The sequence below is a fragment of the Nerophis ophidion genome, linkage group LG27 (assembly GCF_033978795.1).
Source record: "Nerophis ophidion isolate RoL-2023_Sa linkage group LG27, RoL_Noph_v1.0, whole genome shotgun sequence".
Lineage (NCBI taxonomy): Eukaryota > Metazoa > Chordata > Actinopteri > Syngnathiformes > Syngnathidae > Nerophis > Nerophis ophidion.
This window is the reverse complement of record NC_084637.1, coordinates 5024025-5037772: the sequence shown is the minus strand read 5'-3', so window position 1 is coordinate 5037772 and position 13748 is coordinate 5024025. Positions and strand designations below refer to the sequence as shown.

The following is a 13748-nucleotide window of genomic DNA, read 5'->3' as shown; positions in this document are numbered from 1 at the left end:
GGAGGTCAAAATAAAAACTGGACGCTGTACACGGCTCTTGCCCAATGTGCGAACGCAGAATGGGGCCCTCCCGAGATTGTGATAAAATATCTGGAGAAAGGGCACACGTTCATGAGAGCAGATTCAATCCATGGCTCATTCGGCAAGAAAATGAAAGCTCAAGAAAACATCTATACGTTTGATGACTTTGTAGATCTTTGTAAGACGGCGTCAAGATAGATTGGTTTTCCTTTGTTTTCTCAAAATCAGCTAGAAGTGAGTTACTAGGTTTTGCCTTTGGGCGGGAGACGGATTGTCGAGGACATTTTGTTCCATCATTGTTCCCAGCTATTAAGTAGTCTGTTTTCATCGCGAAATTCCACAGTATTCTGGACATCTGTGTTGCTGAATCTTTTGCAATTTGTTCAATGAACAATGGAGACATCAAAGAAGAAAGCTGTAGGTGGGAAGCGGTGTATTGCGGCCGCCTTTAGCAACACAAACACAGCCGGTATTTCGTTGTTTACATTCCCGAAAGATGACAGTCAAGCTTTACTATGGAACAGAGATGTCAAGCGAACACGGTTGGATTGGACCACACACACAAAGTACAGTGTATCATGCAGTGATCATTTCGAAAGATCGTGTTTCGAAGAGGGTCCCTTGCGAAGGGCAGAGATGGGCATCGCCACCACCCGTCGACTGGAGCTGAAGAAAGGTGCGGGGCCTACCTTCAGCTTGTACAGGTACGACCATATAATCTCACTAAAACACTTGTAACACAATAAGCAGATAAGGGATTTTACAAAATTATCCTAGTAAATGTGTCTAATAACATCTGAATCGCTCCCACTGCCCTGTAGTCTTTTTTTTTTTTCTTTTTAAGTCCTTCACTCTCACTTTCCTCATCCACGAATCTTTCATCCTCGCTTAAATTAATGGGGAAATCGTCACTTTCTCGGTCCGAACCGCTCTCGCTGCTGGTGGCCATGATTGTAAACAATGTTCAGATGTGAGGAGCTCCACAACCCGTGACGTCACTCGCACATCGTCTGCTACTTCCAAGGCTTTTTTATTAGCGACCAAAAGTCGCAAAGTTTATCGTCGATGTTCTCTACTAAATCCTTTCAGCAAAAATATGGCAATATCTCGAAATGATCAAGTATGACACATAGAATGGACCTGCTATCCCCGGTTAAATAAGAACATCTCATTTCAGTAGGCCTTTAAATGTAACTTATCTGAACAATATCCACTTTTGTGGTATTTCAATGAACTGGAATCCAGTGTGCTGTGGGGCCCTTTTGTGGTGAATCACACCTGAGCCATCATAAATTAATCAAATCTTCATTAGACACGTCAACAATGTGATAAAGAACATTTTACAACGATCAATCTAGGGATCTAGATATCTGGTCAGGACACTCCTCACTCTTTTACCTTCACCTTCATTGTCCATTCCTTTTTGGTGACTTTATATACTCTGGACATAGACGTTGAGTCCGCGACATACATGGCGGACAATAACTGATACAGTCTGCTTTGCCAGTCCAAAAGCATTCGCCGGCTTTCCAAAGTTGGTCTTCCCTCGACGGCCAGGTATTACAAAGCATACGCTACCTTTTTTATCACATCCAAGGGAGCTCGCATCCTCGTTGACACTCGTCAACTCATTATTTTTGACAGACCAAATAGGGATGTCCCGATCCAGGTTTTTGCACTTCCGATCCGATACCGATATTGTTTTTGCACTTCCGATCCGATACCGATACTGGCCTATCCGAGCATGTATTAAAGTTTAAAGTTATTTAGCCAACTTAGTTGTCAGATTCATGCTGAAAATGATTTTAATACTATTGATAACAACTAGCCAGCTGAATTAGGTGAGTTTCAATAATACACAATAGTTGGTATTCAAGGATAAACACAAAATATCAAAAATTATACATGCCAAACAGAAATGGCATCATTAAACAGTAAAAAAGTGAACAGTATAAAGTGCAAATAATGCTGTAAACATTATTAAAAAAAGCAAAAACACACAAAAAACCTGAGTGGGATAAAATGTTTATAACTCAGCATCAATACTTGCTCTTGAACAAGTGTAAACTTAAAAAATATATATATATATATATCTACGCACTCCCTTAAATCGTTTGCCCCAGTCAGGGGGGGGGCAAACAATTGAAGTCCAAGCATAATGGCGAGATTCTTTCTAACAAAAACGAGCACTTTAAGATGCTCAGGTGTCAGCCAGCTCCTGTGTTCATCTATGATGAGTGCTAAAAAGCCTCTCACTCGCAAGAGTCATTAAAATGTCTTACAACTTTACCACCACGCTTGACTTAATTGTGGCATGTTTTGCACTCCACCTCTTCATCTTTTTCATGTTGTTGGGTAAAATAATCCCACACTGCTGACATTTTAACCGTAACTTTAAATTCACACGGCCGTCTGAACGGTTAGAACGCAAAAACCTCTGGATGTTTTAAAGGTGTGCTGGAAAATGCGTAACGGAGTTTAGAGAGCAGTAGAAGAGTGGAATGTACTATTTAAATTGGTGCGTTGGAAAACACGGACCAAAGTTTTTTTAAAAACTGGATCTGGATCGGCATTTTCCCATGCCTTGCCGATACGCATTTTTTTGGCAAATATCGGATCGGGACTGCCCTAGCCCAAATTAAAACTAAGGGTGTGTATCGTTAAGGTTTTATCGATACGATACCCTGCATACGATACAGGTACTAATCGGTACTATATGTAATTTGTGGACATTGGTGGTATTAATCGGCTACTGTATGACTCTATGTCTTCTTGATAAATGTTCTAAAATATTGCATCATCTCACCAATCGATGCCCTCAATCCACTTGCTCAGGTACTGTCTGATGTCCATTGGGAAGGAGTCGTTGTACAGCTGGTCTACTTGCTCCAGGTACTTGGAGTCCAGCATCTGAAGCTGGCACCACTGCGCCATCTCCTGGTGAACAAGAACGTTCAACAAAAACAAGAAATGTGCGTCATTCACCCACAGCTATTAGATGGAAACGAAATGTATTTGACAGCTTTCTAAATTGGGTAGTGTGCCCCGGGGGTCTTTTTTCTACAACTCCCAAAACCAGTGAAGTTGGCACGTTGTGTAAATGGTAAATAAAAACAGAAAATAATGATTTGCAAATCCTTTTCAACCAATATTCAATGGAATATACTGCAAAGAAAAGACATTTAACATTATTTGTTGAAAATATTAGCTCATTTGGAATTTGATGCCTGCAACATGTTTCAAAAAAGCTGGCACAAGTGGCAAAAAAGACAGAAAAGTTGAGGAATGCCAATCAAAACAATTATTTGGAACATCCCACAGGTGAACAGGCTAATTGGGAATAGGCGGGTGCCATGATTAGGAATAAAAGCAGCTCAGTCATTCACAAACAAGGATGGGGCGAGGGTCACCACTTTGCCAACAAACGCATGGGCAAATTGTCCAACAGTTTAAAAACAGCATTTCTCAACCGGCTATTGAAAGGAATTTAGGGATTTCACCATCTACGGTCCGTAATATCATCAAAACTTTCAGAGTACCTGGAGAAATCACTGCACGTAAGCAATGATATTACGGACCGTCGATCCCTCAGGCGGTACTGCATCAAAAAGTGACAGATAGATAGATAGATAGTACTTTATTTATTCCGTCAGGAGAGTTCCTTCAGGAAAATTACAATTTTCAGCACAATCCCATTCAAGATCAGACAAACATTACAAACATTACAGGGAGACAGAACAGGATCGCTGACAGGTCTGCCGGCTTCCAGCGCCCCCTACAAAAAAGATGACATACAGGTAAACAAGGAGGGGGGGCGGGAAGAAAAAAATAGAAGATTAAAATAAAATTAAAAAATCGGTCTTAGCCTAGGCCCTGGAGTGGGGGTGCAGACTGAGTCCAAGGGGGAAAAAAAAAAAAAAAAAGAAAAAAAAAAAAAAAAAACAACTCATAGCCATAGTACACATCCCTCTTCCATGTGTGTAAGAGGGAAACATCAAACATCAAAGAACACAGAGGACATTAAAGACATTAAAGCAGCAGATACAACCAGACACTTCTACATACAGCTATGAATAAAAAGTAAAATAAACATATCCACTGTGGTGGCCTCTGCGGTGTTCCACGCCATCGTCTGCTGGGGTGGAGGGAGCATGGCCAGAGACAGGAGCAGACCCAACAAAGCAACCAAGACAGCCGACTCCACTCTCGGCCAGTGTCCAGTCCGCATGGATGAGCGAGGATACGTCCAAGGTGACTAAGGTGTCCGACACCTGCCCACCCAGACATCCGTGTGTAAAGGATATCACCACATGGGCTCAGCAACACTTCAGAAAACCGCTGGTCGCTACATACATCTGTAAGTGCAAGTTAAAACGCTGCTATGCCAGAAACGCTTCGCTGGGCTCGAGCTCATCTAAGATGGACTGATGCAAAGTGGAAAAGTGTTCAGTGGTCTGACGAGTCCTCATTTCAAACTGTTTTTGGAAAATGTGGACTTTGTGTCCTCCAGAACAAAACGGAAATGAACCATCAGGGCTGTTCTAGGTGCAAGGTTTAAAAGCCAGCATCTGTGATGGTATGGGGGTGCATTAGTGTCCAAGGCATGGGTAACTTACACATCCGTGAAGGCACCATTAATGCTGAAAGGTACATACAGGTTTTGGAGCAACATATGTGTTGTATCCAAGCAACGTTATCGGGGACGCCCCTGCTTATTTCAGCAAGACAATGCCAAGCCACGTGTTACAACAATGTGGCTTCATAGTAAAAGGGTGCCGGTACTCGACTGGCCTGCCTGTAGTAAAGACCTGTCTCCCATTGAAAATGTGTGGCGCAATATGAAGCGTCAAATTCGACTACAGAGACCCTGGACTGTTGAGCAACTTAAACTGTACATCAAGCAAAAATGGGCAAGAATTCCACTTTAAAAATGTGTCTCCTCAGTTCCCAAACGTTTACAGAGTGTTGTTAAAAGGAAAGGCCTTGTAACACAGTGGTAAAAACACCCATGTGACAACTTTTTTGCAAAATTCCAAGTTAATGATTATTTGTGCCAAAAAAAAAGTGTTTCTTAGTTGCAACAATAAATATCTTGTTTTTGCAGTTTATTCAATTGAATATAGGTTGCAAAGAATTTGCAAATCATTGTATTCAGCGCCCCCCGCCACCCCAAAAGGGAATAAGCGGTAGAAAATGGATGGATGGATGTATTCTGTTTTTATTTACAATTTACGCAACGTGCCAACTTCACTGGTTTTGGGTTGTCTATTTTTGGCCCTTGGCATATTTTCTAAAATATCATGCACTTATTCTTAATATCATGTGTTATTGGATTTTAACACAATTTACTATTTGCTTCGTCACCTGTAATGCAAATGTTTGTATGTTGATGTTTTTGTTCAGATAGCTGAACAAACACTGACCTAAAACCATACTTGCCAACCCTCCCGGATTTCCCGGGAGACTCACAATATTCAGCGCCTCTCCCGAAAACCTCCCGGGACAATTTTTTCTCCCGAAAATCTCCCAAAATTCAGGCGGAGCTGGAGGCCACGCCCCCTCCAGCTCCATGCGGACCTGAGTAAAGACAGCCTGTTTTCATGTCCGCTTTCCCACGATATAAACAGTGTATCTGCCCAATGACGTTATTACTGTAGAATGATTGAGGGCGAAGTCTTGGTTTCTTATGTAAGTTCATTGTTAGGCAGTTTCATTAACGTCCTCCCAACGCGGTAACAACACACAACAACAGCAGTCACGTTTTCGTCTACCGTAAAGCAGTTTGTCTGTCGTAAACAGCAATTTTTGTGACACTCTTAAACAGGACAATACTGCCATCTACTGTGCATTCATATGTGACAATGACATCTACGGCTTTTAGAGAGTGCAGTGCACAACTGCGCACACAACAAGGAGAAGAAGCAGAAAAACAAGGAAGATACAGCCGTGGCGACGCCGACGACGAGTAAGATGAAGAAATACGATTTTAAGTTCCAAGCCCCAGCTGCGATTGGACCTGGATAGCTTTTGGGGAGAAGTAGTGGATTACCAAGTGCTTGGATTTTCCTCAGGAAGCAAAGATTGAGCAGTTTTGGGCCATGCTAGGGAGAGATGGAAGATTCCAGACTCTAGTGCATTTGATGAAAGCACTTTTGTGGGTGCCACACAGCAATGCATCATCAGAGAGGGTTTTCGGCATGGTTAGAAAAATAGTGACAGAGAATAGAAGAAGGATGGACAATTCAACCCTTAACTCAACAATGAGTAGATGAGTGTTATTATGTGTGTATATGTGTAAATAAAAACACTGAAATTCAAGTATTTCTCTTATTTATATATATACTGTATATACATATATATATATATATATATAGATAGAATTCACCGAAAGTCAAGTATTTCTTATATACATATATATATATATATACACGTTGGAAAGACTATGTCTCCCGGCTGGCCTGGGAACGCCTCGGGATACCCCGGGAAGAGCTAGACGAAGTGGCTGGAGATAGGGAAGTCTGGGCTTCCCTGCTTAGGCTGCTGCCCCCGCGACCCGACCTCGGATAAGCGGAAGATGATGGATGGATGGATGGATATATATATATATCTATCTATCTATCTATCTATCTATATATATATATATATATATATATATATATGTATATATATATATATATATAAATACTTGACTTGGTGAATTCTAGCTGTAAATATACTCCTCCCCTCTTAATCACGCCCCCTTACATCACACTCAAATGTTTACCGCATGCCTGTGGTAAGCGCAGGAGTGAGAAGAGGTTTTAAATTAATTAGCGCCCCGGCGGCAATTCAAGGAAATATGGTATATACATAAATAAATAAGTAAATACATAAATAAATAAAAACTCGAACGCTTCCTTCCTATCAACAACGTCACTTCCCTATCTCTCCCGGAAGTCCCGCCCCTCAGCTAAAGTCATTGGCTAACTTCCCGGAGTCAGCCGCTACAATATAATCGAAAGTTCTATAAATGTTGGTTAGCTTTTATCGCACATGCCGACAGAGGCAAGCTGTAGAAAATGGATGCATGTAATATTCAGCAGAAAACAACCAACATGAAACCTTACACTTAAAATATTAGTTATCTAGCAAACTTACGAGGTGCGTAATACTTCCGCAACATACGGAAAAAAATATTACTAACTAACACATTGGTATTTGTTTGATATTGCCGCGGGAGAGAAGAATACATTCCAAAACGTACCGTTTATGAGTAAAAGAGGAGCGTTTTGACGGAAGAATCTTGCTCCTTGTTCCGCCACCGAGTATGTCAAACAGAAGGTATGTTTTCATGGGACTGAGTGTGTCCACCAATCACCGTGAGGGATGCATCATAAAGTCCCGCCTTCTGTTTCTGATAGCCAATCAGCTTCCTGAACAGAGGCTGTTCCGTCATCTCGAACGCGTTAGGACGAGAACAAGACAACGCATTTAAGATTTTACCTCCAAAGACGCCTTGTTAAAATGTAGTTTGGAGTTCAAACGATTAAATTAAGTTTTTTAAAAATATTCTGTGGTTGTTTAAGTCACAATGGTGTATTTTTTAAATATTTAGAAATAAAACATAAAACATAAAAAGTGGGAGGGACATCATTAGCTAGAACAGCCAAAAGACCACGTGTTTTCAGAGAAAGGGAAAGCAAACCAGGAATACAAAACTGAAACCTAAACTCTCACTATTTACCCCATAATGCAAAGGTGTCCAAAGTGCGGCCCGGGGGCCATTTGCGGCCCGCAGGTCATTTTTTAACGGCCCCACAACACATTTTAAAAATACGACTGAAAACTTTTTAAAACGTAAAAAGTAATATAAATTAGCAAACGGGTGAAATGTAACAAGAAAATGTTGCAATGTTTACTCTAATAACACAAAGCTGCCATGCAGGCTGTTTCTTTCTTTAAAAAATAATAATGAATCAAAATCAATGTATTCATGAATTATTGACCTATTCAAGGGTCCAATTACGTCAGGTTAAATTTTCCACTTTGATATATTTTTTGGGGAAAATGTTGCATATTTTGTGTTTGCCATATAAAAAACTGAGCTGTTTTTTTAAGGAAGGGCCTAAAATGAACAAACAAAAAACATAAACAACAATACAACTTGTAATTGACGGATGGATCTGAAGTTGATCTCGAGATTATTGTGTTAAAAGTAAACAGTAAAAAAATGTATAATTTATTTTCTAACACTTTAATGAGTAGGACCCTTTGGGATCCCCAATCATTTTTGTATGATTTGTTTTTTAATGTCTTTGCTCAAAAAATAATAATTAATTAAAATCAATGGTGTTATGAGTTATTGACCTTTTTAAGGCTCCAATTTTTATATAATCTCAAATATTCCACTTAAAAAAATTATTGGGTGAAAATATTGCATATTCTGTGATTTTTCCATAAAAAAAACTGTTTTTTTTTTAAACAAAAAGAGCATACAACTTAAATCTTTAAAATCATTATTTTGACAGATAGACCTAATGTTGATCTGGAGATTTAAAACTGGAATAATAATAAAAATAATGACACATTTTTTATATTTTTTTTGACCAAAACCCTTTGGGGGCCCTGAGATCAAGTCTGAGTGGAGGCTTAAATGTATATTTTTTATACATATATTGTATTGTTTTTTTAAATAAAAAATATCTCAATGGCCCCTGCTTGCTTTGATTTTTCAGTGTGTGGCCCTCAGTGGATAAAGTTTGAGCACCCCTGCTATAGTGCAAAACTCAAGTTATGACATGAAACCTCAATGAATGTCATAGTTATAATATTAGGGCATAATTGTACAGATTGCTCCCCCCTTTTTTGCTGGAGAATGAAACTTTTTTGTTTTACTATTTAAGAATAGAAAGCATTTTCTCTGTCATCAGTCTGCCGCAGAAAACATTTAGTGGCTACTATAATTGGTATCATTTGTCTATATAATTGTTATAATTACACCAACCACATAACATTGTTATTTCAGTAGAAGGCCTGCTGAAATGAGATTTTCTTATTTAAACGGGGATAGCAGGTCCATTCTATGTGTCATACTTGATCATTTTGCGATATTGCCATATTTTTGCTGAAAAGATTTAGTAGAGAACATCCACGATAAAGTTCGCAACTTTTGGTCGCTAATAAAAAAGCCTTGCCTGTACCGGAAGTAGCAGACGATGTGCGCGTGACATCACGGGTTGTGGAGCTCCTCACATCTGAACATTGTTTACAATCATGGCCACCAGCAGCGAGAGCGATTCGGACCAAGAAAGCGACGATTTCCCCATTAATTTGAGCGAGGATGAAATATTCGTGGATGAGGAAAGAGAGAGTGAAGGACTAGAAAAAAATGACAAGGGCAGTGGGAGTGATTCAGATGTTATTAGACACATTTACAAGGATAATTCTGGAAAATCCCTTACCTGCTTATTGTGTTACTAATGTTTTAGTGAGATTATATGGTCCTACCTGAAAGTCCGAGGGGTGCGGCCACGGGTGTGGTGACCGCCAGTGTCTCTGAGGGAAGCCACATTTCTCGACAAGGCGAAGGGAAGGCAGCCGTGGGGGCCGGGCTGAGCTTTTTTTCCCCCTTCTCCATGGTGGAAGCATCCCACGTTCGGGGGCGGCCGCTCGGAGGAGGCAAGAGAGTACGCAGCTGCCTCTTCGACAGGTGCACGAGGAACGACGCAAGCTCCGCACATGTCCACGGTAAGAGCAGATTTATTACCACAATTTTCTCACCGAAACCTGCCGGTTGCCATGTGGTAGGGAACCATGTTCGCTTGAGGACTCTGTTCCATAGTAAAGCTTCACCGTCATCTTTCGGGAATGTAAACAAGGAAACACCGGCTGTGTTTGTGTTGCTAAAGGCGGCCGCAATACACCGCTTCCCACCTACATCTTTCTTCTTTGACGTCTCCATTATTAATTGAACAAATTGCAAAAGATTCAGCAACACAGATGTCCATAATACTGTGTAATTATGCGATTAAAGCAGACGATTTATAGCTGGGATCGGGCTGGAACAAAATGTCCGCTACAATCACACGCATGCATCATCATACGTTTTCAACACGACACTTTGCGGGAAATTTCAAATTGCAATTTTGTAAACTAAAAAGGCCGTGTTGGCGTGTGTTGCGATGTTAATATTTCATCATTGATATATAAACTATCAGACTGTGTGGTCGCTAGTAAGGGGTTTCAGTAGGCCTTTAAAGGAGCTATACGTAATAATTTCATGTCAAATCATCATTAAATGGCCCTGATACGTCAAAAGGCATTAATGAATCATGTTCTTTTCCAATACTATTATAACTTTCAACAATAGTTCAGCCGGGATATGCTCATTTCAAAATTAGATTTACAGCCCCGAAATCTTGTTTTCATTTTAATGCCCCGCCCTCCACCTTTTGACCAATTAGAAAGTCCGTGAGTGTGTCACATCCAGTTTGCCGGTCACGCACCGCCATCTCTGTCTGGCTACTGCCACTGGTAAAGTTACTCAACATGTCAGACCTTAATCGATCTAAAAGTTACCATTCTCAACTTATTCATGACAAAGCCAGGAACAAAAACCAGGATTTGTATCAGGGATGCTTTTGAAAGATGGAGACGATTGAAGGCGGCGGAGATTTTTTTCATCTGACACCAAACTTGCTAATTTCCTCTTTGATACACTTTATTGCCAAAAGTATTTGGCCACCCATCCAAATGTTTAGAATCAGGTGTCCTAATCACTTGGCCAGGTGTATAAAATCAAGAACTTAGGCCTGGAGACTGTTGCTACAAACATTTGTAAAAGAATGGGCCGCTCTCAGTGATTTCCAGCGTGGAACTGTCACAGGATGCCACCTGTGCAACAAATCTAGTCGTGAAATGTCCTTGCTTCTAAATATTCCAAAGTCAACTTTATAATAAGAAAAGTGAAGAGTTTGGGAACAACAGCAACTCAGCCACCAAGTGGTAGGCCACATAAACTGATGGAGAGGGGTCAGCGGATGCTGAAGCGCATAGTGCAAAGAGGACTTTCTGCACATTCAGTTCCTGCAAAGCTCCAAACATCATGTGACCTTCCAATTAGCCCACGTACAGTACGCAGAAAGTTTCATGGAATGGGTTTCCATGGCCGTGCAGCTGCGTCTAAGCCATACATCACCGGTGGATGCAGTGGTGTAAACCACGTCGCCACTGGACTCTAGGGCAGTGGAGACACCTTCTCTGGACTGATGAGTCGCGCTTTTCCATCTGGCAATCTGATGGACCAGTCTGGGTTTGGAGGTTGCCAGGAGAACGCTACATTTGGGACTGCATTGTGCCGAGTGTGAAATTTGGTGGAGGAGGAATTATGGTGTAGGGTTGTTTTTCAGGAGTTGGGCTTGGCCCCTTGGTTCCACTGAAAGGAACTTTGAATGCTCTAGGATACCAAAACATTTTGGACAATTCCATGCTCCCAACCTTGTGGGAACAGTTTGGAGCGGGCCCCTTCCCCTTCCAACATAACTGTGCACCAGTGCACAAAGAAAGGTCCATAAAGACATGGATAACAGAGTCGGATGTGGATGAACTTGACTGGCCTGCACAGAGTCCTGACCTGAACCAGATAGAACACCTTTGGGGTGAGTTACCATGAATTGATTAACCTGGACCCCGGCTTAAACAACTCGAAAAACTTATTCGGGTGTTACCAGTTAGTGGTCAATTGTACGGAATATGTACTGTACTGTGCAATCTACTAATAAAAGTATCAATCAATCATTCAATCAATCAGTTAGAACGGAGACTGAGAGCCAGGCCTTCTCGACCAACATCAGTGTGTGACCTCACCAACGCCCTTTTGGAAGAATGTTCGAAAACTCCTAACAACACACTCTGCAACCTTGTGGACAGCCTTACCAGAAGAGTTGAAGCTGTAATAGCTGCAAAAGGTGGACCAACATCATATTGAACCCTATGGTTTAGGAACTGTTACGGCTCAGACCCCTGCCAAGGGCGCTCATCCGTCTGTGCGCTCCAGTGAGCGCACCTCCGGACACGCCCACGGCGCACACAGCTGCGCCCTGCAGCATCGACCAACTGTAATCATTCACCGGCAATCAGCACACCTGCATGTAATGAAGGAGCTGCCTTCTTAAGCCTGGACAACCTGCCATCGCTCGCCGGAGAATAGTCTTCTGTTCGAGTACATACCCCGCGTCTCACTTTTCCCCTGGATCTCCCTCTGGACTCTTGACTGCCTCCCTCAATCCTTGACTTCCCCCGCTTGGACACGGATCTTGTCTCTTCACTCCTGCCCTACGGACTTCCGTGTTACTTCGGTCTCCATTTGGTAACACACACCTCAGCTAATAACACACAAAGCCTCACACCACATACACTTTTGGATCTCGTTCACACTCCATTTCCTTAGTTTATATTCTATTGTTTGATTATTAAATATATATAGTTTATATATATAATAAATCTATAGAGCTACAATTCAACCTCTAGTGTCTGTTGCCGTCACCTTCCCCTGCAAAACCATAACACAAGGGTGCCCTTTACGTCGATCGCGAGTTACCAGTCGACCGCGGGGGGTGTGTCAGTCGATCTCCAGCCAGGCTTTTAAAAAAAATAGACCTAAAAATTTGTGATCATCAATCTTCACCAAGACGTCACTTAAATGACATTCACGGTACCGGAGGGTCTTGTGAGATGACGCTGGCTGCTGCAAGATCATTATTATTAAAATATGACGGAGAGGAAGGCGAGAAACACTTTTTATTTCAACAGACTCTCGCGCCGTACCTTCCGTCAAAACTCTAAAGGCCGACTGCACATTTCCTATCTTCACAATAAAAGCCCTGCTTCATGCTGCCTGCGCTAACTAAATACAGAGTCTCGGAAAACTGGCGTGCACAAGCGATCCCTCAGAAAGCTGGCGTGCACATCACTTGTGCACGCCATCTTTCCGAGACTCTTATTTTGTTAGCGCAGGCAGCATGAAGCAGGGCTTTTATTGTGAAGATAGGAAATGTGCAGTCGGCCTTTAGAGTTTTGACGGAAGGGACGGCGCGAAAGTCTGTTGAAATAAAAAGTGTTTCTCACCTTCCTCTCCGTCATATTTTAATAATAATGATCTTGCAGCAGCCAGCGTCATCTCACAAGACCCTCGGGTGCCGTGAATGTCAATCAAGCAAGCTACGGAATTTGCCGCCAATGTTTTTCTTGTAAAGTGTATGGAAGCTGGATGAATTAGATGCCAAAAACCAACCACTTTCATGTGGTATTGTACAGAAAGGACAACTTTTTTTCTCCTCCATTTGAAAATGTGGGCGTTATCATCATTACTGTCTGATTCCAATCAATGCAAGTCATCAGAATCAGGTAATACACCAACTTATATTCTTGTCTTCGTGAAAGAAAGACATCTATATGTGTTACACATGCTTGTATTATCATTAAACACATTTAACTTGTTTACAAAAATGTCTCTTTCATAAATAAATAAATATAAATGATATATATAAATGAGGTAGATCCCCTCGAGTTGGTCAATTGAAAAGTAGCTCGCCTGCAGAAAAAGTGTGGCCACCCCTGCCATAACAGGAACTGTATGGGACTTCAAGTTCATATGTGAGTCAAGGCAGGTGGCCAAATACTTTTGTCAATATAGTGTATGTAAATAAGGCATTTACGTTTTCTTATTACTTGTAATACATTTTGAATTT

General features: G+C 41.4%; 1 protein-coding gene across 3 annotated transcripts in view; it reads right to left on the bottom strand.

The window, feature by feature from the left end:
• The window catches only part of stat1a (signal transducer and activator of transcription 1a), a 50225-nt gene extending 42821 nt beyond the window's left edge, over positions 1 to 7404 (bottom strand). For all 3 annotated transcript variants that reach the window (XM_061888988.1, XM_061888987.1, XM_061888989.1), the window contains exons 1-2: positions 7265 to 7404; positions 2828 to 2958 (exon numbers count right to left, since the gene is read on the bottom strand). In XM_061888988.1, the coding sequence (XP_061744972.1) occupies positions 2828 to 2955 (128 nt within the window). In that variant the 5' untranslated portion in view covers positions 2956 to 2958; positions 7265 to 7404. The remainder of the gene's footprint in view (positions 1 to 2827; positions 2959 to 7264) is intronic.
• Between the last annotated feature and the right edge of the window lie 6344 nt (positions 7405 to 13748).